Source organism: Triturus cristatus, chromosome 10, assembly GCF_964204655.1.
Source record: "Triturus cristatus chromosome 10, aTriCri1.1, whole genome shotgun sequence".
NCBI classification, from domain to species: domain Eukaryota; kingdom Metazoa; phylum Chordata; class Amphibia; order Caudata; family Salamandridae; genus Triturus; species Triturus cristatus.
This window is the reverse complement of record NC_140593.1, coordinates 804941054-804967976: the sequence shown is the minus strand read 5'-3', so window position 1 is coordinate 804967976 and position 26923 is coordinate 804941054. Positions and strand designations below refer to the sequence as shown.

General features: G+C 46.7%; 1 protein-coding gene across 1 annotated transcript in view; it reads right to left on the bottom strand.

Annotated features, from left to right (window-relative positions):
- Positions 1-26923, bottom strand: part of LOC146790038 (lysosomal dipeptide transporter MFSD1-like) — a 103172-nt gene that overhangs the window by 42154 nt on the left and 34095 nt on the right. Inside the window, exons 3-5 of the mRNA XM_085628368.1 lie at positions 18352-18461; positions 16824-16879; positions 9237-9380 (exon numbers count right to left, since the gene is read on the bottom strand). Coding sequence (XP_085484494.1) covers positions 9237-9380; positions 16824-16879; positions 18352-18461 — 310 coding nt within the window. The remainder of the gene's footprint in view (positions 1-9236; positions 9381-16823; positions 16880-18351; positions 18462-26923) is intronic.

Genomic DNA, 26923 nt, shown 5'->3' with positions numbered 1-26923 from the left:
TGAAGCTTGCACGGAGGAGCCAGGCTCATTGGCTCCTCAATGGAGCTACTTTGTATTGGGGGGGGGGGGCTAATGACATGGATTTACAGTTATTGCAGTAAGCCCCAAAATGTAAAAGAATTTAGGTAAAGACAGAAAGTGGGAAAGAGAATCGCATGGCCCTCTCTCCTCATGGAAAGCAATGTTACAGCACTGCCCCTTGTCCTGGAAGTCTTAGGAGCAGAATCAACTATTTCAAAAAGACCCTTGTAGGAAGCTGGCTCTGTACATGGTATACCAAGTGGTTACACCTTGCACAGAGTCCAGATATTCCCCCAGAACTGTAAAGGGCTCAATGTAAACACAAAGTGCTCTATTAGTGGTAGTGTAGGCGAGAAGCCTTAAGCCCAACACAAAGGAGTGTAAGACATTTATTGCACAACATTAACCAATTTGGGACACACTACTCAAAAACCAGATCGACACCAATATTAGAAAAATACTTTTTGTTTTAGTTTTATTTTAAGACCAAGATTTTCGCAATAAGGTAAGTAGGTTTTGCGGGAAAAATATCTGAGACTTTCAAAAGTTTCAAGAGTTCGATGTTATCCTATGGAGGAAAACAATAATGCGGTTATACAGGAAAGTACACAACTTACAGTTCCAGTCTTCGGAATCAAAGATCAGCAAGGGTCAGGTGAGTGCTAAAACTGCATCACCAGCGGCACAGGGGCGGCCGGGTGCAGAGGTCGAATTCGACCTTTGTCCCAATGCATTTCAAATGAGACTGGAGGTGCTTGAAGCCACGCTGCGTGCAGGTAAACAGATCGGTTGCAGGGCCAAGCTTAGGGGGTTAGATCAAGCACAGGGGGCCACAAAGCAGCATCAAGCATACACCACATGTGGCACAGGGATGGCTGGCTGCAGGGTGCCAATTTAGCGTGAGGCACCCTAAGTGTTGCACCGGAGGTTGCAAGTGGGAGACCAGCGACAGCAGACATATGTAGAGATTATGCTGGGGGTCGTAGGGGCAACGTTGGTTCAGCTCACCAAGGCCCAGGGGTTTCAGGTGCAGGAGTGCCTTTAGACGATGGATTCTTCTTACCGGAGCCGGTCGCCGTCTAGGGTAGCCTTTGGATTCAGGTTGCTGGTGTCATTGTGGACTCCAAGAGGGTTCAGCCAATGCTGGACTTGAGGTCAGGATCGCTGGGGAACCTGTTCTAGATCGATATGCTACTTGGATATGGGCCGGAGGCGTCGGGTGCAAAGTGGTGAGGACTTGCGTTCCCGGAGGGCACTCGAGTCCTTCATAGAGATTTCTTGAGGACAGATCCACTGTCCAGGTGAGTTCTGGTCTTTGTTAAAGTGCAGGCAGTCTTCTACAGGTTCTAGAAATCGCTGGCTACAGAACAGGCATCGCCTTTTCCACAGGTTTCCTGAAAGCTGGAGACAGGCTGGTAGGGCTGGGGCCAAGTGAGTCATCATCTTCAGGCTTCACTGCACAGTGCCTACTTCGTCCTTTTTCTTAGGTCAGCAGGAACTAGTTTCCAGGTCTGGGGGAGCCACCTAAATACTAAATTTAGGGACGTTTTAGGGGAGTAGCAGGTAGGGCCAATGGGCACCTTGACTGGGGTGACTACTCCCTCAATTATGCTTCCCTCCTGTGGGAGGGGACATAGACCTAATCCTGCTTTGGAGAGGACTCCCCATCTTCAAGATGGCAGGAACTGAAAGATGTGCTTCACCTTGCGTCCCCCACCTTAGGGGTGGAGCTGGCAGAGGTGGGCACACCTCCTAGTCTTCTAAGTTATCTCACTGCTTTTTCCTGCCCAAAGTGGGGGTGTAAAAAAAGGGGCTGCTATCTGCTACTAGCAGCAGAGGCTGGGGGTCACATTACAAAGGTGGCAGGTCTTTAAAGCTTCCCTCCCGAGCACTGGGCCCATCTTGGGGGAGGAGGTGGGACACCTCTGCTCAGGATTTGCATTGTTTCTGGTCCCAGAGAGCACAGGCTCTCCACCCAGTGGTCCAGATACATGTCTGGTGGAGGCAGGCTGCCTATAGCCAGTCTGTGACCACACCAGAGTTGATACATTTTCAAGGGGCACCTCCGATGTGCCCTCTGGGATCATGGTACAATAAACACCACACTGGCATCAGTGAGGGTTTATTGAGAGGAGAAGTTTGGTACCAAACATTCCTGTGTTCAGTAAAGCCATCATGCTGCTTTGGAACCCGAGTTTCCCGCCTATGTACATTCTATGGCTTCTTGGCACTTCTGTCACAGCAGGTGAGACATCGTAAGACGAAAGCCAAACATCTGGCAGAACTTCTTCCTTCAACAGCAACTCCAACAAGGATAGCTGGGGTAGCAACAATGGGGGAAGGAGAGGCCCTTCATGAATTACAGGCAGCCCCCTTTTGACAATACCCCTTGTTTCCAGAAGGCCGACAACTCTTCCATCAACCCTACAACCATGCTTTTTTAGACAGAGGCTGGGGCAGAGGAAGAGGTCAAAGAAGACGGGGGACACAAATGTGTACAGCGGCAGGAACCACCCCCGCACCAGGTACAGACAAAGAGTCAGACAGGTAAGAAAACCTAGTTGTTAACCTGTCGAAGAGAACCCTGACTGACACAGAGACCAAGGTACTCATGAGGGCATTGGCTTGGTCCCCACACCCAGGATGGATAAATTCCGGGATAACAACGAACTCCATAATTTCTTCTGGAAAATAAGGTTGAGGGCATTCTTACAGGACAAACCTGGTATTTACAAAACCAACTCAGGACTATGCAACACTTCTAGTTTCACCCTCACAACCAATATGACTCCCATAGAGATACTATGTACTACTAGAACAAACGGTTATGGTATACACTTGCCGCAAACTGTTGTTTCAGAGTATTCTACAGTGCTCACTCTTCGAGTCAACCGTTTTGAAACCCGAAGTAAATAAAATGCAAAGGACACAGGTAGAGGAGCCCAGTAACTATGTGTGAATGTAATCTTATAAAAGACTATTGTCTTGTACGGTGCAAAGCACAATAGCGAAAGAACAAATAGATACTTCTGATTTGGAAAGGGACAACACAGTAATGTCTTTCTTTTAGTTAGTCTGTATTCCTTTTCTTTTCTTTATTTCTAAATCTTTATTTCAATACACATGTATAACAAGGTACAGCCACAAGATACAGCCTACGCGTTTCGTTCCAATCTCGAGGGACCTCTTCAGGGCGAAATATAAGTGTTGCTTTTTTTTAATGTGAAGAAACACCACTCACTCAAAGGTCAGTCAAATCCTTCCAGTAGAAGTTGTCAGTAAGTGCTTCTTTCACTTGTCCTTACAAGTCGTCATATGCACCCATTCTATGGCGCACTGACATGAAATTGGAGCTCGTTTAAGTATTAACCCCTTCCGCTGTTAGGCCTTTCCCCCCCTGTGCTAAGCCTTTTTTTTGGCTATTTGGGGTAGTTCGCGCTTAGGCCCCTGTAACTTTTTGACCACATAAGGTATCCACGCCAAATTTGCGTCCATTTTTTCCAACATCATGAGGATTCTAAAGGTACCCAGGGTTTGTTGATTCCCCTGGAGGGAACCCAGAAATTAATCAAAATACAGCTACATTTTGTTTTTGGGGAAAAATTGGAAAAAAGGGCTACAGATTTTTTCCCTGCAAATGGTATCAAAAAAGGGGTTGTGGTGCTGAAATCACCATCTTCCCAGCTTTCAGGGACAAGCAGACTTTTGTCAGAAAACCAACATTTTTTACACAGTTTTGGCATTTTTCTGGGACATAGCCTATTTTTGCAATTTTTTGTGCATTCAACCTCCTTCCAGCTAATGGTAGAAATGGGTATGAAAGCAATAATGGATCCTGGAAAGCTATACATTTTAGAAACGTAGACAAAATTCTGAATTCAGCAAGGGGTCATTTGTGTAGATCCTTCAAGGTTTCTTTATAGAAACTAACAGTTAAATATAGGAAAAATTGAAAATTAGTTGAAAAAAACAACCATTTGTGTCAACGTTTTCACCTGTAACTTCTTCTAATTGTGACAGCTATTTGAAAGCAATATACCGTTACATTCGCTAGACCTTTCTGGTTGTGGGTATATAGAGGACGTGTAGGTTCACCAAGAACCCGACGAACCCAGAGCCAATAACTGAGCAGCGTCTTGCAATGTTTTTTCATTATGTTCCGGGTATATAGAAATAATTTGGGAAAATATATACATGGAAAAATCGGTATGAAAGACACCTATATAATTCTGAAATTGGAACAAAATAAAGAGTTTAGAAACACATTTCCTAAATTGTGAGTACCCATACTAGCATGAGACCTATAGGTCATTTTTCCAAATGACTTCTTTTTTACACATTGTCTTTCATTTGGAAGGCAGAAATGCATCGAAGGTCAATAGGCAATAACAGTTGCTCTACAATTCTGTGTAACCCTAAGTCTCCCGATAAAAGTGGTACCTCACTTGTGTGGGTATGCCTAGTGCCTGCGACAGGAAACGGTCCAAAACGCAATGTAGACACACTTTATTTTTACAGTGAAAACTGACCCTTTTTTTGCAAAGAGCCTAGCTGTATATTTTGAACTGTAGCTCTGCTGGCACCTAGGGAAACCTAGAAAACCTATACTAGGTTGACAACTAGACACCTGGGGGATTCCAGGGAGGTATGGCTTGCATGGATCCCCCAATGTTTTCTTACCCAAAATCCCCTGCAAACCTCAAATTTAGCTGGGAAAAAAATACCCTTTCCACACATTTGTGTGTGATAAAGTTGTGGCATCACTGGGCTGACACCAATTTCCTACTACCCAGCGTTCCCCCAGGTCTCCTGATAAAAATGGTGCCTCACTCGTGTGGGAGGCCCAAGTACCCACGACAGGCAAGGGCCCAAAACGTATTGAGGTGACATCAAAATTGCCCATCACAAAACGACCTGGTTTTGCAAGGGGGTCACCCTGGGGGGGGGGGGGGGGGGCACATTGGGGGCTACTGCCCCATCTGCCCCACAGCAGAAAGGCTGTAATTTTGGCGGGGGGGTGGGGACATTGGCATGCCCGTTTTGGGCAGCCCCCACCCTAATTACATATGGCAATGAAAAATCCCTGGCGTCAAGTGGGCTACTGCCCCCATCTGCCCCCCAGGGGGGGGCAGAAAGGCTGGAATGGTGGGGGCATTGGGGTTCCCATTTCGGGCAACCCGCACCCTAAAAACAAATGCGCAAAAAAAAATCCCTGGTGTTTAGTGGGCTTTGCAGATTGGGTGCTACCTCCCCCAATCTGCCCCCCCTGGACTGAATTATGCCAATTATTTATAGGGGGAGTGAAGTCCCTTCCCCAGGGGGCCGCTCCCCCTCCCTGGTGTCTAGTGGGTGGGGGAAGGGGTACCATTGGAAATGGGAGATTCTCCCCTTTCCAATGATACCTCTCCCGTCTTTCTACGTGTTCAGGGGGCTGAGATAGCCCCCTGAGCACGTAGGAAGTGAAACTGAAATGGGTCTAAAGGCTAATTTCAGTTTCGGTTTCAGTGAAATAAAGTCAGTGCGACGTGTGGGCTGATCGTCATTTCACTGAAACAGGGGGGGGGCCTCGGGAGCTGGGGAAGATCTTCCCCAGCTCCCGGGCCTACAGGGGAGAAATAGAAATCCCTCTGGTGCCTGCACCAGAGGCATTTCCAGGGCCATGTGTCATAACGGCCGGGAGCCGTCGTGTGCACATGAGCACCGTTGCGCACGACGGCTCCCGGCCGTCGTGCGCATGGGAGGGGTTAAACATGGTCTGAATAAACGGGAAAGGGGAGTCCAGTCGAAAGAGCGTGAAAACCAATTTTGTGTCAGTGCGCCTTAGAATGAGTGCATATGTCGACTTTTGGAAGAACACGCAAAACCTCCAGAAGACATGCTCACTTGCGTTACCACATACACAGTTAACAGAATAAGTAAGATGATAAAGAAACATTGGAACATCTTCCCGTCTTAGAGTTTAACCACGCCACAACCTAGGTTCAATTTCAAACACACTTCAAACACGAAAGACTTGCTGGTGCACACAAGACCAAGGCTATCAGATAGTTCCGACCAAGAGACCTTGTGGTCCCTGCCCCCTGTGAAAGGCCATTTCCCCTGTGGTTCCTGCACTGTCTGTAACCGGACTACAGTGACAAAAGAAATAAAACTGACAAACACGTTCACCTGGACACAAAAGGATCATACCAACTGCAATATGAAAAAACTGCATTTACACAATCACATGTGATAAAAGAAACAAAGGGATGACTACCAGACCGGTCAAGACCAGCATTACGGAGCACCGCAGCAATATCGGGTGTAAGAGAACTGGCACTAAAATGTGCACACACATTACTGACCTTGGCCACACAGCTGATGATTTACGATGGACTGTGCTGGAGCCCCTTCTATTCTGAGAAAAGCTGTACTCTTTAAAAGGGAACAACACTGGATTTTCCGTCTGTCCACACATATTCAGGGATTGAATGAAAATATACCATGGGTAGAGATCAACTGGTAGCCTTCACTAATCATTCGATAATCGCAATCTAGCTATTTTCACACACATTATTTGTGTTCTCCTTACTGGCAAAACGTTTCACCTCTGACCTGGGAGTAACAATGGCACACACGTTCTACCTCTGGCTATTGGCCAGAACCCAGTAGGCTATCAGACTCTGTAAAGACAACGCACGATTAATACTCGACTGCACTAATTCAGTGAGAGTTAGCTCGGTTTGTCCCTGTCAATTCTCTACCGTATTTGATTGGTTGTTAACATAATTCACACAAACTCGTAGGACCACCTTAGGATCCTTTGCCCCTCAACTTATGAGAAATTATTTCTTAGGTCTCACTAGCCTCCTTCATAGTATCATTTCCTATGATAGGTTACGCACTCTCCCAGGACTGTTAGCGGGTGCTTCTCTCATGGAAAATTGTGTTTTTGACATTGCCTCTCCTATTTACTTAATGGTAAGGAAAGAAGACCGCACACCACATTGTGGCTGTCCTACTTCGGATAGAATTCTCACTCCGATACTTGGGCGACACTGGTTTGGACCCGCCCCTCTCACTGTCACCACAGACCTCTGTCCTTTGCGATGCTGGGGGTGGTCTGTATTAAGACATGCGCTTCTCCTCCAGCCAGTAGGTCACGCCGCTGGGGCGGAGGCTGCCAGGGTACTGCCCCCGATCCTGGTGACTACTCCTGACTCCACAATGGGATTCCCACATATGCGCATATACGTCCACATTCAATGGGAGTATTCCAAAGATTTTCAACCCTCTCATATTAATTGTTGGCAACAATCCACATAATACATGGGCTGCTAACCCACTTCAAGATGGCGCCCACGATCCCCAGCCCACCACTGTTGACCTTTGATCAGAAATGAACCACTTCATACAGACCACCTGTTGCCAATTAGGGCCGGATGGAGGGTTTATAAACCGAACAACCACCTCCAAGTCCTCACTCCCGAGGCACACAAGAAGGGGTAGGTCCTTGGTTAAGTTCTCCAATTGATGATGTGAGTACCGGATCTTTGGCTTTCCCCCATGTGAACAGAGGTTATTATTCGTCTCCCTGGGCTCACTTACAAAATCTAAATTTAAATTTTACTTCCTAACAGTATGCTAAAATGTTCGCGTTTTTATCAGTGTTCCTCTCGAGGAGGTGATGACATCACCCTCATTGGGTGAGTTTTTTCCCTCTTTTGACCACATTGTATTAAACCACCACCTATATGTTTTTATGTATGTGTCACATGTTTGTCTAACTTGGCTCCAATCACTACTTGTTACAAATCACAAATGAACGCATGCTAGTATTGCATGCCTCTACAAGTACTATACAAAACTGCTCTGTAAGGACCAATTTTATTATTTCTTTTCATATCTTCCTTCCACAGGTCCGTGATTTTACATTCTGCAAGTACACTTATAGGGTACTTAGTGTTTGGACACTACTTGTTGCATCCTTGGTCCCAGACACTGTAAATTAGTTATAAATGTTATGGTCCTGAAGAATTGCCCTAGATCACATCTGGACTAATTGACGGCATGAAACATGTTGACCTTATAAGTCAACAGGGATCATTGTCCCCACTGGGGACATCACTTTTTTAATAAGTCAGGCATACTCAGATTAAAATTTGATTTGAGACTTGCATAGCCTTTTTTAAGTCACTAATCACTACATCAACACCTACGTTTCCTCAATTTGCACAAAGGGCCCTTAACTTGCACTTCACATCATGGCTTTGGAAAAAGATCTCCGATAAAGAGCTACCTTCAGGGTGCCCGTCCAGCATTGCAGGACCGTCCCGACGAGGAGGAAGCCCGATGATAAAGCATGACACCAGCAGGGGTATGTGAGGGCCCCATTTCCATTAAGGAACTACTCCCCCTGTAGTGGCTCCTTTTCTCTGATCTACTCCCCTTTGTCATTTATCCCCTTTAGGAACAGCATATCCTTTTGTTTGGAGAATTAACAGTGGAGCATGTATGCTGACCCATTATGCGGTCTAGGTCCCCAATTGTTTGTGATGGATTACCAGCACTTACAACATTAAGGAATAGACCCTAATATTGTAGGGGCATATATGCTCATGCAGATATGCCCACACCTGTGACACAGTACACCCTGCGTTAGGGATGGTAAGGCCTGCTAGCGGGGTGACATCTATATTATGGCACTGCCATGGCACACAGGCTGTGTGCCTTGTCGACTTTGTCTGCACCCGGACATGCATGCTGTTGTGGCAGTCTGCATGGCCTAGGTGAGGGGTCTCTCTTTAGTCCCAATGACCTTGGTACCCAGGTACCATTTACTAAGGATTGCAGAGGCCTGAATGGCCAATTGAGGAATCGTTTTTAAGCAAGAGGCACTGGCACAGGGGTCCTGGATGGCAGGTACCCTGTGCCCAACAATCAAATCCACATCTTTTTCCAGGCCAAAAAGTGGGGGTTAACAATGTCAAAAGAGGCACTTTCTCACAAAAAGTAATACGTACAAAGGAATTCCAGGATAAAGCTGGAAACCTGACCCAGTCTGTAGTATTACATTTAGGAAGAAAAGACTAGAAAGGTCTGCTGCCCTATCCTAGTAGTCTCCATGAAAGACAACAATTTAATTTAGATGCTAAAAGGAGGGAATGAAGAAGAGTTAAGCCACAAAGCAATGAAAATGGTGCATATCCATCTCTTTCTATGCCCAGCATACTTACTAGTCAGTGACCCATTTCCAGAGCCGAAGAGTAGTCGACCGGTCAACATTAGTGGCAGAAGGTATGGTGTCCCTTTGAAGTGAGAACCAAGAGCAAAGACTGAGGAGCCCAGGACAGTAAGAAAGGAGAAAAGGAAGACTCCAACTGCAAAGAAAGAAGACCAGTAAGCAATGGCAACATTTTATGGACACCTTACTACGGAGCGAAAAAAACGCAAGAGCCATTCCCACAACAAAACATTTGAGAAAATTTGAGAAAATTAACATGTTGGCCTTTTTCGCTCTAAGCTGCTTCAAAGATAAACGATGGGATCACAACTGACAGTCTATGGTTTGTTGCTAGGTAAAGCCATTGCATGCAGTCAGACATCCCCAATGGGCAATGGCAAGTGACCCGTATAGCGTTGGACTAGGAAGAACTGCAAGACCAAATAGGGTGCGGTACACTTTACACAGATGGTAGCAATCACTGGAGTGTAGAAACTTTGGCTTCCCAGCACTAAACCCCAAAGAAGCCACCACTTCCACCAACGAAGCCTGAAAGTCCCAACACTAATTCACCATCTGTCTGAGTTCTGGTCCTACATAAATGCCTGAATGTGAATTTGATACACCATACAATTATCTATGTACTTTAAGAATATTTCTCAAAGAGTAAGACTCTTAATAGGAAGGAAATAATCATTTGTTTCATAAAGCGCTACACTGCTCTTCTTCCATATTTTAAGTATTTCAACATTGTAAATAAAAGTACTACTACCCAATTTAATGGTAAATCATTATGTTGACTTTGGCAAATAAAGTTTCATATGGATAGAAATTTGTGACCCACAGATCAAAGCAATGTATGTGGTGAGTACTAACTCACTTTTCAGACAGGAACAAGTTGGAAAAGAAGGGGACGAATATGCAAACAGTTGTGTATTCGATGCAAAGTAGGTAGACCGAGCTTTTATTTGCTCATTTAAAAATAATCATAGGAGGAGCCTAGCGCGCAACCAAGATGGCCGCGTAGGCTTACGGCTCTCGAGGGCCTCCGCAACCTCCCACGTCTATCCTGACTAAATCCTGGTAAACTTGATGGGCTCTTGCTGATGTATCCGCGCTGAGGTGCCACCCGTTTTCCAAATTCAGATCGGACGCCGGGAACCCGAATGGTCGCTCTCCGAATATTGCGGCCTGCTGTTGCCTAGGTCCCGATCTCGAGTTGGTGGGGTGCCCGGGTACGAAGTGAACAACAGCGGCATGCTGAGCCTGACTCGCCGCGTACCCCGCACTTTCACTTTCGTTTGAGGGGATTTTTTGAGATCGGCTGAGGGACCTCGGTGTCTCAGAGGAGAGCGGACGGCGAGGTGTCTGGCCTGACCCTTGGGCTACACACGGACTTCCTGCCCGCGACTGCGGTGTTTGATTGCTTTGGTCAACTGGTCCCTGTCCCCGGCTTCGACGAGTGCCAACCTTGGTGGCCTCCGGACGATGGCGACTAAACTAGACGGTGACAAGTCGAAACCCAAGTCAACTCGGAGGGGTGCCTATGCACAGGCCAACAATATGGATCGGTATGCGCAGTTGAGGGGATCCCCCAGTGGCTTGCACAAATCGCCTGAGAGGGCTAAAGAGGTTTTGGGCCCATCGTCAGAATGGACCCTGCAGGACGTTATGGGCGCCATTGAGGAGATGAAGGCTGCGGTGGGTCAGCGGTTTGATACCCTGGCGCATAAATTGGACGCGGTCCTTATTGATGTGAATTTGGTCAGGGCAGACCTGTCCAAAACCAACTATCGGGTCGACTCTTTGTCTCAAGCGGCGTCGAGCCTAACTGTGGATGTGGCAGCCCTGCAGACGGAGGTCCACCGGCTGCGGCTGGCCAGTGACCAGACGGATCGTCGACTTGAGGACTCTGAAAGCAGAGCTAGGCGTAATAACGTTTGCATCATCGGAGTGCCGGAAAGATCGGAGGAATCTGCCGCGGATCTATTTGTGGAGGATCTGGTGATCAATCATCTCGCGCCTAAGGGTTTGAGCAAGTTCTTTGCGGTGGAGAGGGCCCACAGGATTCCGGGTGGTGCGCCCAAAGTGGGTGCTCCCCCGAGGCCTATAATTGCCTGACTTTTCAACTTTCGGGATAGAGACGCTATCCTTCAGGCGTCGAGGGTGGCGGGGCCGCTGAAGTTTGAAAACTCTAATGTCAGCTTTTATCCGGATTTCACGCAAGCGGTCCAGAAACAGCGGCTGGGATTTTTGGGTGTGAAACGGCGCTTGAGGGACATGGAGTTGAAGTACGCGATGTTGTTCCCGGCGAGGCTGCGGGTTGAGTTCCAGGGTCGTTCCCACTTTTTTGACCGGCCGGAGGCAGTTGGAGACTGGTTGGATGCCCTGCCCCGGGGACAGGACCGAGACAGTCGGACGGCAGAAAACGAACGGGATGTGGTGGAGCGGGACTAGAACTTGGTTCATGGCGATTGACTAGACTGGCGAGGATTGGTACCTTGGCGCAATTGTACTTTAATCTGTTACATCATGCCCTTCAAGTGCCTGGGGGTTGTGGGGAGCTTATTGGAGTCCTTTCCTCCTTCTGGGGTTCTTTTTGTGGTATAGGTTAGGGCGACAGGCACACTGCAAGTTGGGGGGGCTGTTTGGGCTCAAGCAGGGGTGCAGGGAGGGGGGGGGAGTTGTTGTTCTGGGATTGTGGGGGAGGGGGGGTTGTTGGGGATGGTTGGTTTTTTGTTTTGCAAGGCAATGTGAAGTTTTCTGTTGAATTTTCCGGGTTGCGCTCTCTGGGATGTGTGTATCATGTGCGGGAGTGGGATGGGGGGTAGGGGATTGAGAATCCTTTCGTGGAATGTGAACGGTCTGGGGGACAGGATCAAGCGCGGGGTGGTGTTGCAGTTCTTGAAACGAACCTCGCCCGACATGGTTTTCCTGTAGGAGACACATTTGATTGGGAACTCCTTCCAGGCCCTAAATAGGCGGGGCTATCGCCTTGCCGCTCACTCTGGTTTCACTTCTGGCTCTAGGGGAGTGGGCATTCTGGTCAGGGCCTCTCTCCCACTGGAAGTGGACGAGGTGCTCCACGATGATAGGGGGCGATATGTGGCGCTGGTGGGGAGATGGGAGGGCAGGACTGTGTCGCTCGTGGCTGTGTATGTACCCCAGGGGTTACAAACGGCTACATTTGCAGATTTGGGGCGTTTGGTCCTGGGACTCCCTGGGGGGGGTTTTGGTGCTGGGTGGAGATTTTAATGCCGTTGTCTCCGGGTTGGAGGACCGCCACCCTCCCAGGGATCTCCCAAGGGCTCAGGCCTGGTTGGGTGGCTTTTTGGACACTTTGGGACTTGTAGATTGCTGGAGATTGATGCATCCGGGACAGGCGCAATACACCTTTCACTCGGGGGCCCATGGGAGTCTCTCGAGACTTGACTATATGCTTATGCCGGCGACCCAAGCTGGAATGATTGGGGAGGTGCGTCACTTAGCCCGAGGTATTTCTGACCATTCCCCTGTATGGTTGCAGCTGAGGGTTGTCCCTGGGGCAGAGGGGAGAGTGGCACCCATTAACTCCTGGTATCTTCGTAGCCCTAAGATCCGCGCGGAGTTGGTCAAGTCCACTGATCACTACTTTACTGATAACGTGGGGTCGGTGTCATCGGCCGTCTCCCTATGGGAGGCCTATAAAGTGGTGGTCAGGCCTTGTCCCTTATCTCCCATTCCAAGAAGTGCGAGAGAGCGGAGGTGGTCCGCCTGGAAGCGGAAATAGCGGTAATGGAGGAGGACCTGGAGAGTGGGGTTACTGAGGAGAAATTGCATGTTCTTAGCCTCAAACTGTCAGATTACAGAGCGTTAGTCACGGAAGCTGCCAAAGAGATGAGTAGAGAGCAGCAAGGGCGGTTGTATGATGTGGGGGATAAGGCCGGAAAACTGATTGCTTGGCTGGATAGGAAGGAGAGAGCTAGCAGGGTGGTGCCCGTTGTGGAGAGGAGTGATGGAGTGCGTGTGACTGATCCGGTTGAGATCGTTGACTGCTTCGCGGCTCATTTCCGCGGGGTATACTCTTCGGTCTCGGTGCGATCGGAGGAGGATTCCCACAGCCTGCTTAGAGACATTGCATTGCCAACCTTAGCGGAGGCGGACCCGGTGTTGATGGAGGCGAAGTTGTCGTCAGATGAGATCGCTTTGGCCATTCGTTCGATTGCTTCGGGCAAAGCGGTGGGTCCTAATGGTCTTCCCATCGAACTCTTCAAGTTGCGTCCCGATAAGATAGCACCATATCTTCGAGACATGTTTCTGGCGGCGCGTGCGGCGGGCTTCCTCCCCCCTGATCAACGCCTCGCCAGCATAGTTGTGATACACAAAGAGGGGAAGCCGCGAGATCACTGCGCCTCCTATAGGCCCATCTCGCTGTTGAATGCAGAACCCAAGATTCTGGCTAAAGTGTTGGCCAACCGACTGGTTCGGGTCGTGGGCGACTTGATTCATCAGGATCAATCCGGCTTTATACCCCATCGGAATACCGCTCTAAATCTGAGGCGGTTGCACGGAGTGCTTGCTAGAGCGGAATTCATACGTGAGCCGGCCATCTTGGCGTCTTTGGATGCTACTATGGCATTCGACACTTTGGATTGGCCGTATATTTGGGCCGTGTTGGCGAAATTTGGGTTCGGCCCGGAGTTTATTGGTTGGGTAAAATTACTCTACGCTGACCCACTGGCTCAGGTGGTGGTGAATGGTAGGGTGTCGGCTCCCTTCGCACTGGGGAGAGGTACGCGGCAGGGGTGTCCGCTATCACCCCTTCTCTTTGCACTTTCTTTGGAGCCTCTCGCCGCCTGGTTGCGTTGGGAGCCGTCGTTGCGAGGCATTAGATGGACGCCGGAATTTGAAGACCGTGTCTCCCTTTACGCGGATGATATCCTTCTGTATCTTACGTCTCCCCGGCAGTCGCTAATTGTAGTGGTGGATGTGCTGAATTCTTTTGGCCGCAACTCCGGCCTGGTCATCAACTGGGCCAAGTCGTGCGTCTACGTCCTCTCGGGGGATGCCCCCCTTCTGCCGCGGGGTTGCCCGGTTCAGATTGTTACCCTGGGGTTCAAATATTTGGGAATCTTTATCTCACTGAACCCCGCGGTTCGCTATGAGCGAAACCTTCTACCTCCCCTCCAACGATTGAAGGCCGACGTGGCGAGATGGCGACGACTTCCGCTCTCGCCGCTCGGACGGGCGGCGTTGTTTAAAATGGATGTCGCTGCCTCGTTTCTTGTATGCCTTGCAAAATACTCTTGATGTCGTGCCGGCCCGTTATTTCCGGGAGGTGGAGGGTCTTCAGCGCCAACTGTTTTGGGACGGGCGGCCGCGGATTGCTCTCGCCAAGTTGACGCTCCCTTGGTATGATGGGGGGGTCGCCCTCCCTGATATTAAACGATACTATTGGGCGTCTCAGTTGGCAGCGGTAAACCACGGGATATACGGTCCTGCCTTAAACCCGGCCTTCGAGATGGATAAACACCTGCTTCCGGGTGGGGACTATAATAGGGCTCTGTACTCGGTGACCCAGGACACGCGGTTGACGGGACCCACGCGTGTGGCGGTACGGGTGTGGCAAGCGGCGAATGCTGCGATGGGGTGGAGGGATCGCTTGACTCGGGCGACGCCGTTGTATGCTTCTGGGCGGCTGGGCTGTTTGTGGAGATCGAAAGGCTTTGAGAAATGGGATATGATCGGTATATGTAAGGTGGGTGATCTGTGGGCGAAGGGTGCTTTCAAAACGTTCGAAATGCTCAAAATTGAATATAAATTAAACGATAGAGAGTACTTCCGGTACGCTCAAGTCTACCATGCGCTTTGTTCGGTCTTTCCGGATGCTACTGCTATCCCAGAGTATTCTCCACTGGAGGACAGAGTGTTGGATGGCTATGTGCCCGACAGCACTATTTCCCTGATTTACAAGAAACTCATCAACGATCGTGCGGACTTGCTGCTCCGTTTGAGGGAGGCGTGGACAGGAGATGGCCTGGAATTGGACGATGAGGACTGGGTATCGGCGGTGGCCTCCCCGAAAGAGGTGGCGATCCCGGCCCGCCTACGGTTTGTACAGCTGAAGATCCTCCATAGAGTGTATGTCACAGGGCCCGGTTTGCTGCGTATGGGTTATTCGCTGGATGGATTGTGTAAGCGTGGATGTGGCCTGCCGGGCACGTTCCTTCATATATTGTGGGAATGTTCGGAGGTTGTGCGATTCTGGAACGGTATCCACACCGTAATGGAGGGGGTCACGCACGTGGCCCTGTTGCCAGAGGCTAGGAGGTGTTTGTTGAATGTCTGGGAACCGAATGATTGCAATGCGGCACAGACGCAGTGGGTGACCTTGGGGTACATGGTGGCTAAGCGTAACATTGCACAACTATGGGGCTCCCCGAGGCCGCCCACGATTGATGTATGGAAGGAGAATATGGACTGGTGTATGTTTAGGGAAAAGACGGCGTATGTGGCGAGAGGTAAGCCAGGGAAATGGACTAGGGTATGGGGTCCGTGGAATCTATATCGGGGACGTATCTGCACCCCACCTCTGCCATTAGAGGTCGATATTGCTCTGACCCCCTAGCCGCGCGTTCCGCGGGAGTGCTTGAGGTGTGCTCCATGCTTTGCTTTCCCATGGCCCCCCTCTACAGCTTCCGGACAGGTACTGCTTTGGACATTATATTTTGTTCCCCGTCCCGGGCAGAGCACGCTGTTACTTTAGACTCTCATTGCCTTGAGTGTGTTTTACATATAATACAAAATGAAACTGTTGTTTTCAATTGCTCTTGGCCTATGGCCACGGCCTGTTATATGTGCTTACAAACTACCGGGCGCCTTGCTTATGGTTCAACTGAGTGTGTGGCGCTACATTGCGGGCCCTCGGGCTCTATAGCGGCCGGCTCTGGTGGTTGTAGGCCCCTGTTTGTATTTTATTGTGTGCTAACGGTTTCGAATAAAAATAAAAAAAAAATAAAAATAAAAAAATAATCATAAAAGCACATACAAATATAAATAAATACATGCACAGAATAATAAACACAATATAAGGTCCAACAGTACATGCTATTCCAACTTTCATCATTCTAGCCTATTGAAGCTGCACCAGGATTTCAAGTCTAACAATTTTAACTTACTTGTACACTTGCAGCTGCTAGCAGATATTCGTTTTTTAGGAGCCCTGAATGGCCCTTTCTGACCGGTTGAAACACTACAGAGTTGCAATTCAGTAGAAACCTATGAGCATCAGTGATTTTACAAAACAAGGGGATTTGTGAACTGCAAAATGGGAATCTCTCAAACATATGAGGGGTCAGACTTCAGTGGTTTTGTGGGGTGCCTTAGGTGGACGTCATACACTCTCTAAATGGTGTTGAGCACCCTAATGCATGGGTAGGCATTTGTATGTATGTGGAAAAAAGAATGACTTAACTGAACCAGCTCCATATTCACTGCCCAAAAGATGCATAGGTCATGACTAGTGAGTAAGAGTAAAAGGCTGTGGTGCTGCATGGACTGAACAAACCCACCTGCAAAGTAAACCCTTTTGTATTTCATACGCAAAACCGCAATTACTTACAGCGATTCCCCAACTTGTCAATGAGGAATCCAGCCACAATCACCACTAAAGCATTCCTATAAGGAAGAGAAACAATAAAGCGGTCATTTATTCCCTAGGAAATGGTAAAAGAAACTACTGAGGAAGGCTTGATCCCAGTGACCGTTCACGCTTCACACAATCCTTCAGGTTGCAACTGTTTACACTCTTCATTCAACGGAGTCCACTGGAATAATGGGATTATGAATCTGTGGGTCTTTTGTCATAATTATGGATCTGCCACACATAATCTATCATCTCCTGAATAATTTACAAATGTTAACAAAAGAATAGTTTCTTGCTTAGAGGGTTCAAAAGTTACAAAAACAACGTATTGCCGCAAAATGAAAGAGCCTTCTCGAAGGTTGACTGGTCACCTCTCAGTAATGTATTGCTCTAGTTCAGTGTCAAAGTGGTACTAAGGAGGTCAAAATGCCAAACTAATGAACACAAATTGTGCCGCATAATTTGCCTTCTTTTGCCACATACTTTGGTCAAGTCGGTCACATAATTTGGCCCTCTCCTGCCACATAATTCCAGTGGCCCTCTATTAGACCCTCAATTAGTCCTTGGTGGGCTAGGAGCCAAACCACTGCAGCTCATACTATTCACAGTTCCCCAACCGTTTCATTTGTTGTTTTTTTTTGCTGAAAGTGCTCCCACCTACATGGCCCATTTTTCAGTTTTAGCCTGCACAGTGCTTGTGCTGTGCTTGTGAAATCTATTGTATTCAATAGAAATCCCGCCCACTTGCCTTTCATTGGTTCCAGTGCTTGCCACTTACCTTTCCTCTATTTCTATTGGCTTTTAGCATGCTTTTTCCTATTGTGCCTCTGTGTGTTTCTCTCATCAGTCTTCCATGGCCCAAGTACTGTTTTCAACCGCTTTATGGGACTTTTTGTTTTAAGGTTTTGCCTGCACAGCACTTGCTTTGTTTATCCTCCGACCTTTACCTAATCTCTCGTGGCTGCATGCATTACAGGCGTGCTTATTATTTTAATTTTAGCAATTTAAGATAGCACGAACTCTGGGACCACTTTTCATGTGCACCAGTTGCATTACAATAGGAGGCATTAGCAGGCACGGAGAGAATACTTATTTTGCCAATAATAATTGGATTTTAAGCCTTTTGCTGAGACTCGAACCTGGTTCCATAGCTTCAAGATAAAGTCGCTATAGTTGATACATGCTGTATTGGCAACCAGCACCAAATAACACCCTTCTGTTATTAATAGTCATGTAAGCCCTTTGTGTACATTTGAATTCCCAAGGCTCATGTCATCAGATGGTGCACCTAATCCCATGTTCACAGATACAATAGGAATAAAGCGTAACTAGTAGAGCTATCTATTAAATCCATCCCATATATTCTCAAAGTCTGAAGTACACAACTACTCCCCCAGGATAGCTTACAGGCTTGATGCTAGATAAACTCCCTAATAATGGATATAAATAAGGCAATTTTTTCACTGAAAGCTTGCCTGGCTGGAAATAGACATTTGAAACTTACGTCCAGGCATAGATGGCATAAAGAAGGTTGTATTGCTCTGGTGTCATCCCCAGCCCTTCCACGCAGTCCAAAGTGCCATTGTGGTGAGTTGTATTGCTACAGGTCAAGTTCTAGTTGAAATTAAAGAGAAGTTCCAATTAAGCATGTGCAGAAAGAAGGAAGCTAAACACAATTCCGAAGGACTCTTGCAAAGCTCAGGATGAACTTAGTTTTACTTGAAATACTCTGTTCAGGATATTACCATTAATTTCATATTCTACAAGGATTTTTCTCCTTCATTTCGTGCCTCTATATACACTTGGGTAGTCAGCATGTGTGTACGTGATCAGAAACATGAGTAAAGTTAATCCCTCAAGCAGAGTGTCTCCTAACAGTTTTACATTAAGGCATAATTCGCTCAATACAGATATCCATTTACTGCCATCAGCATCACCTTCACCCTGTCAACACACTGCAATCCATGTTTATTTCAGTCTGAATTTTACCCTGGGTGCCGTTTGGTTCTAGTAACAACAATAATTACTATATGTGACAAATTTCTGTTTTATTTGTTACACATTAAATACACACTTTGCACACATAGATATATATTCCCTAAAAACAAAAAGTAAAAAGGAAAGGTAGCACCATAACTTTTTTAATTCATGTCCTTGAAAGGCTTTGTGGCGTGTCCACCAACAAAGGTATAAGTTAAACTGAACTCACTTTTCATGTTCGTACTGTCAAGCGGGAGGGTACGGGCATACTGCACCCCTCCACGGCACTTAGACAAAACAGGGGACAGGAAAAAAATCAACCCCCCCAGTCCCTCCCACCCCTTTGGCGCCTAGGCATGGATTCATGTGTCTAGCCCCTCTCTGATTATGGGCAGCCCTGGGGGTTGCGTGAGGTCCTTTTCATCCTTTCCAGACCCATCAGGCAAGCTAAAGAAATATTTGCATATCTTATATGATCAAGACCCAGCCCCATATGCAAAATGCAGCAGTGAGTCTCACGCGCAGCCCTCCATATATTCTCAGACTTATGAAGTGAAGAGGAGTAAATGTGTACTACGCATTTCCAGGTCCATTTATTTCAATGTACTTTGTTCACAGTTGTTTTCTCTATTTTTTATATAGCGATCCTGATCCAAACTTAAATATACAGTTCTCGCTTCTAGGTATACATTTTGTCTCATACCTTAGCAATAGCTAGTCGAAATTTATTAAACTGAAAAAAGGCACAGAATAAGATAAAGGCTGCTATGCCTTTCTAATCTAGTGACGTTTCACCAAATTGTCTCAGAGTTTTGTGAGGAGGAAGTTTGCTGTTGGAAAATAAATGGGCTTTTGAAGAGTCATTAAGGTGAGAACTCCCATATTACTGCTGCCCTGCACTTTGTTTGCAATACTGAACAGGGTGCTGGGGCATCTGTTAGTAGGCCTGGTCCTCTGTGATTAATGCGGTTTTGTGGGCTAAAGAAGCCCCTATGTGATTACAAGTGTTAACCAACTCAATGGTACTTGTTTTATGAACCTTAGAAGGGTGAAAGGCTAGGTAGAACTGCAGGGATTCGATCCTGTGACCCTCTGTTACCCAGAGATCTGAACAATTAATACAATAGACCAGGGTTCTCCAAAGTCGGTCCGGGGGGCCAGACCCATATCACATTTTTTGCAAATCCCCATTTAGATAAACGTAGTTATCTTAAAAATCTGGCATTGATCCAGCCTTCCATAGAGACTCTGGAGAACTCTGCAATAGGCCACTGAGTAGCTTTACCGCTTACCACAACTTTCCATATTACTTGCCAATGCCAACTATGAAAGTACCACAGTGCGGCAAGCACCTGGCAACAAATAGTTTTTACATTGATCCGTGTGCTCATGAGCACTGGGAGAGATTTAAAAAAACTAATTTGCATGGAGGGAGGTGGCAGAGTGTTTGTTAGTAGATATTTAATGTGATTTCCACTACCTTGTCTAAGCGCACATTCTGGAATGAAGGGGGCACAAAATGAAATATAACCAAGGTGAGAAGGGGGCCATATTCTCCTCCTTCCCCAGGTAACCGCTTGTGGCGCAACAATTATCCCTCACCTTTCAACCCGATAAGGGTAGTTGATTCCTGGCCTTGTACAAGGAGGGCGTAGGGGGTGGATAGGGTGCAATGGCTCCACAGCCATGGTCAGGAGGTAAGGGAGAAGGACCCCTGGTGCTCTGTTTTATTGGCACTTGCTTCAGATTGGACAACTAAGTAGGCTGAAGCTTTAGCTGCTAGGTTTACAATATCAAAATTAGAAAGATGTTCCCGTTTCTGTCAGCCATTTCAGTGCAGCTGAATCTAATTGGCTGGCTATAATCTTAAGAAAAGTGTTATGGCTCCATTACAGATCTCGGGGACTCGGTCCCTGTGTTTTTTTCTTATTTTTTAAGTATTAGGGCAGGGTAGGGACTCCCCAACCACAAGGCAATTGTGTTTCTGAACAATAAATGTTAAATATGTATGTATATATAAGGCCAAGAAGGATCCACAAACCTGACAGATCTAAAGATAAGATCTGATTGGCTGCCATCATATCCAGAAAGGTGTAGGAGCAGCCATTTTAGTTATTGGGGACCCAGTCTCCTGTCCTTGAGAAAAGTACAAAAAAATATAGGGGGCACGGTAAGGATACCCTGGCCCCTAGACCAAAAATGTACAGGGTTTTTTTTCAAGTTACAGCGGAATTGATGTTTTTAGCCCCTGTGTTGGGTCAGGGGCCAGGGGGGTTGGCTTTCCTCTCGACTTGCACTGCTAATTACCTCACATATTACATCACTCTTGACATGTTCTATGAAATCAATGATAACAGTACTGCATTATCTGAAATAACATCGTTGATGACAACACTGTGCATATCGGGACCATGAGTTATTGTTACTTTAGTGAACAAGTTACAGTTACTTGAGATAACTATAACTGGTGAATTTCAGTAGTTTTATTTATTTAAAAGGGTATGTTTAAAGTGTCATTTTCACCTAAATATATATATTACCTACTGGCGGTCGCCAGTAGGTAGTTATAGTTAGGACCTATTATCCATAGGAAATCCGCAACATTCTATTTGGAATAACTTTGGCGCCGGTTGACGAATCTTCGCGAAATTTGCATAACTGGTGGGGTGCTCTGGTCTGCTCCTATCCTGAAAGTCTCGGGGTGATTCGTCAAGCGGGGGCCGAGAAAAAAGGGGGGTCCCAAAACGTGTTTTCCCCATGCAATTTTCCATAGGAACCTTTAATCGAAGCTACAGCCCGAACTGCTGAACGGAATTTCACCAAATTTGGCAAAAAGGTAGCCCTTGGTTCAGAGTCGTGCCTTTTGGTTAAATGGTGTAAATACGTTCAGTAGTTCCTGAGAAAATCAAAAGTAAAATCACATTTATATCTGGGCGGAGCCTAACCACACATCTCATCGTGAGATCTGATTGGCTGTCAGCACTTCATCCAAGAAGTGTTGGCAGCCATCTTGGGACCAATATACACGATAGCACCTCATTAAAAAGCAGTGCAGTTAATAGAAGGTTTTAAGACTTTAGTTACATTATAAATCATTTGTTGATGGTGTCATACTCATTTTAGGAATTGTGCTGTGTTCTAAGGTGATTTTACCATGTGAAAAATCCTTGCGCTGGGATATCATGAATCGTGTTTGAGAGAAAACTATTTTCTCATGCTTTTCCCACAGAGGTTTGGAAGGTGATCTATAAGCTAAACTGAGAGCATATTTTCTGTAAATTCACATTATCTTTCTCAGTCATGTGAGAATGAAGTCTGACATTCTCAGTAAAACATGTACATCCAACAAGGGCAGAGACTGTCAGTTGATTCCTTTGTGTTCTACTGCAGCTTCCCAGAGTGTTCTAAAGAACAACTAGAGCGCTAACAGTCCTACTTATGACAAACGTATGGCACACCTGAAGCCATCTTTATTGGAATAAAGTGGTAACTCTTAAAACATTTAATTTAAAAAGGCACAAAATGAGGCTCTTCATTTTGCCATAGAAAGTATGATTAGTGTTGCAGAAAGAAAAATTAGGGCACATTTTGAGTGACTTCTCAAATCCTCTTCTATTTCATTAAAAATTTCTGGCATGCAGACTGAAACATGCACTTTCAATACCAGCAGCAGACTTCCCTGTTGAGCAGTAGCTTTACTACAGCGATCTAATGAGCAACTAGAGTGCTAACATTCAGAATTTATGGCAAATGTGTGACACATCTGAATGTCTTCTTGATGGAACTAAAGTAAAAAACTGAAAGTATTTCCTACTGAGGAGACTGCAGTAAATGAGGAAATTAGGAAACTTCATAACAAATAAGTCTCCCAAGATGGCCACCATAGACAAAAGAGCCCAAGTATAGCACAAATATCACCCAGATGTAGCCCAAGTGTAGCCCAATGACGGACTGTCCCAGAGTGTTCTTAAGAACAACTAGAGCGTTTACTGTCTAACTTATGACAAAAGTATGGCACACCAGAAGCCATCTTGATTGGAATAAACTGGTAACACTTAAAACATTTAATTAAAAAAGGAACACAATGAGGGGGTTCATTTTGCCATAGAAATTATGATTAGTGCTCTAGAAAGAAAAATTAGGGCACATTTTGAGTGACTTCTCAAATCCTCTTCTATTTCATTAAAAAATTCTGACATGCAGACTGAAACATGCACTTTTAATACCAGCAGCAGACTTCTGTGGTGAGCAGTAGCTTTACTACAGTGATCTAATGAGCAACTAGAGTGCTAATATTCAGAATTTATGGCAAATGCGTGACACATCTGAATGCCTTCTTGATGCAATCAAAGTAAAAAACTGAAAACATTTCCTACTGAGGAGACTGCAGTAAATGAGGAAATTAGGAAACTTCATAACAAATAAATCTCCCAAGATGGCCACCAGAGACAAAAGAGCCCAAATGCAGCACAAATTTCACCCAGATGTAGCCCACATGTAGCCCAATGACAGAAGTGTGCAAAACACTTTATTTTTTGTGTTTTGCAGTTATTATAGTGCAGACTATTGGAGTGCTTTACATGAGCATTGGTTACATCACACAAGAACAAATTCATTTTGGTTGTAGACATGGGGAGATTACGTTATTTGACCAGAATCACAGAATGTCGAGCCGAAGCAGAAACTCCAACCTGGCTGCCCAGTTGCAAAGTCTGCAGCTCTGGAAATAACACCACATCCTCTCCCCTAAGTGCAACATTTAATCAAGTGGTCAACTGGATAAAAAAACATAAAGATAACAAATAATTTAAAAGTGCCTTGTCGCTATTTGAAAACTCAGAAAATATGTCCTCATTTTAGTTTTTTAGAGCACTAACCATAATTTTGATGCAAATAAGACCCTCTCATATATGTAATTTCTAAAGGAAACGCTCTGGGTATTACAGTTTTGATCACATCAAGATGACGTCAGGCGTTCCACACTTTTGTAATAAATATAGAATGTTACCAGTCTAGTTGTTCATTAGGATACTGTTGAGAGGCAGAGGCCAGGGGCACGGACTCTGAAAATTGAAGGCAGGTAGGAGGGTGCAGAGGCAACAATTTGACCACACTGGGCAGGAAGGAAGGGCAGTGGCAGCACAACAGACTATGGAGGGCAGTGGAAAGGGGGGCAGGGGCAACAAACCAACAATACAGGACTGGCAAGCTGTGGCAATATAATAGACCATTGTGGGCAGAAGGAAGAGGGAGTGGTAGTACCACCATACATGCCAACAGTCCCGATTCAGCCAGGAAACGTCCAATGTTTTTAAGCTCAAATGGGCTTTATTTGATCTGTCTCCTGTCTACAATCTCCTCTTTTTCAATGTAACTCAAAGGGGAAAATCAATACCCCAGTTTATTTTCAAAATCTCCCTCTTACCAAGTTCAAAATGTTCGCAAGTATGGTACATTGGATCATGGAAGGCAGGAGGAATTGGGGTAGGGACATAGACTTGGATAACAGAGGACAGGAGGGACATGGAGAGGTGCACCAAACTGACCCTACAGGGCAGGCATCAGGGTTTGCAGCAGCACAATACACCACACAGGGCATGCAGGACATGAGTGCAGCACAACAATCCATAGAAAGCAATAGGGAGGGGACAGGACCGTGCACATGGACAACAGAGAACAGAGAGGAAAGAGGAAATGGTAGCTAGCTGAACATAGTGGACAGACTTGAGAGAAAGCTGCAGCATAACAGACCATAAAGGGCAGGAGGGACGGATCAGGGGCATTACAATGGAACAGACAAGCCAGGAGGGAGGGAATAGGGGTCTGCACATGGAAACAGAGGGCTGGGGGCAAGGGGGCAGGGCAGGAGCAGCAAGATGGCCATGGAGGTCAGGCAGGATGGGCACTAGAAGCAAGACACACCATGGAGAGCAACAGTGAGACTATGATGGCATACACACAGACCATGGAGGGAAGGTGGGAGGGGGTCAGGGGCAGCTAGCTGACCAAACAGGGAAGGTGGGAGGGGCCGTGGCAGCACATGCATGGCAAGCGGGAGGGTTAGTGGCAGCACAATGGCTATGATGGGCAAGAAGGAGGGAGCAGGGGCATGCACAAAGGACCATGGAGGATAGAAGGGAGGGTCAGGACCTGGGCACAGACGAGAGAGTTCAGGGGAAGGGGCCTCACAACAGACCACGCGGGGCAGGCATGAGGAGCAGTTGCAGCACAACAGACCAGGGAGGGCAGAAGGGTATGGCAGTAAAATGGACCATGGAGGACAGGAGGAAGGGGATTTGGGCATGGAATGTGGACAGGCAGGGTGGAGGTGGCAGGGACAGGTTACAGTCATCTGACAATGCTAGGCAGGTGGGAGGGGAGTGGGAGCTCAACAGAACACTTAGATTAGATAGGAGTGGCAAGTCCATGGAACATGGTGGGCAAAAAGGATGGAGCAGGGGCATGCACAAAGACATCGGAGGGCAGGGGGAAGGAGAATAGGGGCAGCAAGCTAAGCACGGAGGCTAAGCAGGAGGTCAATGATGGGGCATAGAATTGGGCAATGGAGGGCAGGAGGAGTGGACTGGTACATCATGCTAAATGGAGGGCAGTGGCAGCACATCAGACCATGCATGGCAGGAGGGAGGAGGCTAGTCCATGGATTCAGACAACAGAGGATAGTGGGGAGGTGGATGGGGCAGCAAGCTAACTGTTCAGAGAAGGCGGGTATTAGGAACTTTATTGTTGTTAAAATGTGTGTCTGTGCGAACTACTTAAAATATGAACAAGTATGCAGCATAATCTCACTTTTATTCAGGAAGAAGAGGACGTTTGTGACTGTGACTCCGGGCTCACTTGGCAGAAACACCCCCTGACCCTCCACCCCCCCATCGCAAAATGTAATGCCCGTGAAAAGGGTAGGTGAACGCAGTGTTATATAGAATATAGTCCTGAGAGCATGATTGAAAATGAAAACTAGATATAGTGTATGGTATAAACTATGCTAAAAAAAGTGTGATATAAGATGAACCGGGGCATGAAATATAATATGCAAAATATTGTGCACAATGACAGATTCATTGGAGAGCACGAGATAGCACGTGATAGCAAGTGAGGTTCGTCTCCTTTCCAGAGAGTAAAATAAAAAGTATTACACATCCGGCGGTGGATGTGTGTTTTATTAACCGTGAGGGGGGTTTCTTGCATATTTTGGTCGAATTTTTGTCGAATCCCCTTTGAATGGCTTGGTGTGCGTGTGTATTAAATGTGCCCGTCAATAGCTACCCATGTTTGTATAAATAAACGACAAGGGTGTCTACTTGGAGAGTACCCACCGGCGGGGGCGACAGGATTAGGCACGGTAGGGCGTCAGACAAGTCAGAGCTTCACTAGCGGTGTAAATACATCCCACGTGGATTCATTGTATTTATAGTCGCCTTTTAATGAATATCATGCGAATCGTCATGGTGATAGGTACGTACGGTTTGTCCAGCATGTCCTAGGTGTTTCTATAAATATGTATTTTTTAAAATAATTTTTAGAAAATGGCGGCCCCGGGGCCATAAGTGGCCTGAGGAGGGGGGCAATGCAGCCCCCCTCCTAAAGAATTAAAAAAAAAAAAAAAAGGCCAGTGCCTGGGGGTCCCCGGGGCCGATTAAGGCATCGGGAGGGGGGCCACGCGGCCCCCTTCAAAAAAATTATTTTTCAAAAAAACAATTAGGGGGCAGGCCCTGGAGGATGGGGTCCCCAGGGCCAATAAATTTGAAAAAGAAGGGGGGCCACACAGCCCCCCCCTTCTTAAAAAAAAATAATAAAAGACCGGCACACCCCAGGATGCCTACTATCTACACCCTCCCAAAAAAACACAAGCGCATACAGGACCTGCCAGGGAGACCTATAATATCAGGTTGCGGGTCCATACTAGAACCGTTATGCAAATATATTGATGTATTTTTAAAACCCATTGCGGAGAGTACATCTACCTATCTCAGAGACACAATGCAGACAATCCAATTGGTGGACGGACGTCCACATAATCCCGAGATTAATATACTGGCCATAATGGACATAACTTCACTGTATATTAATATCCCCCA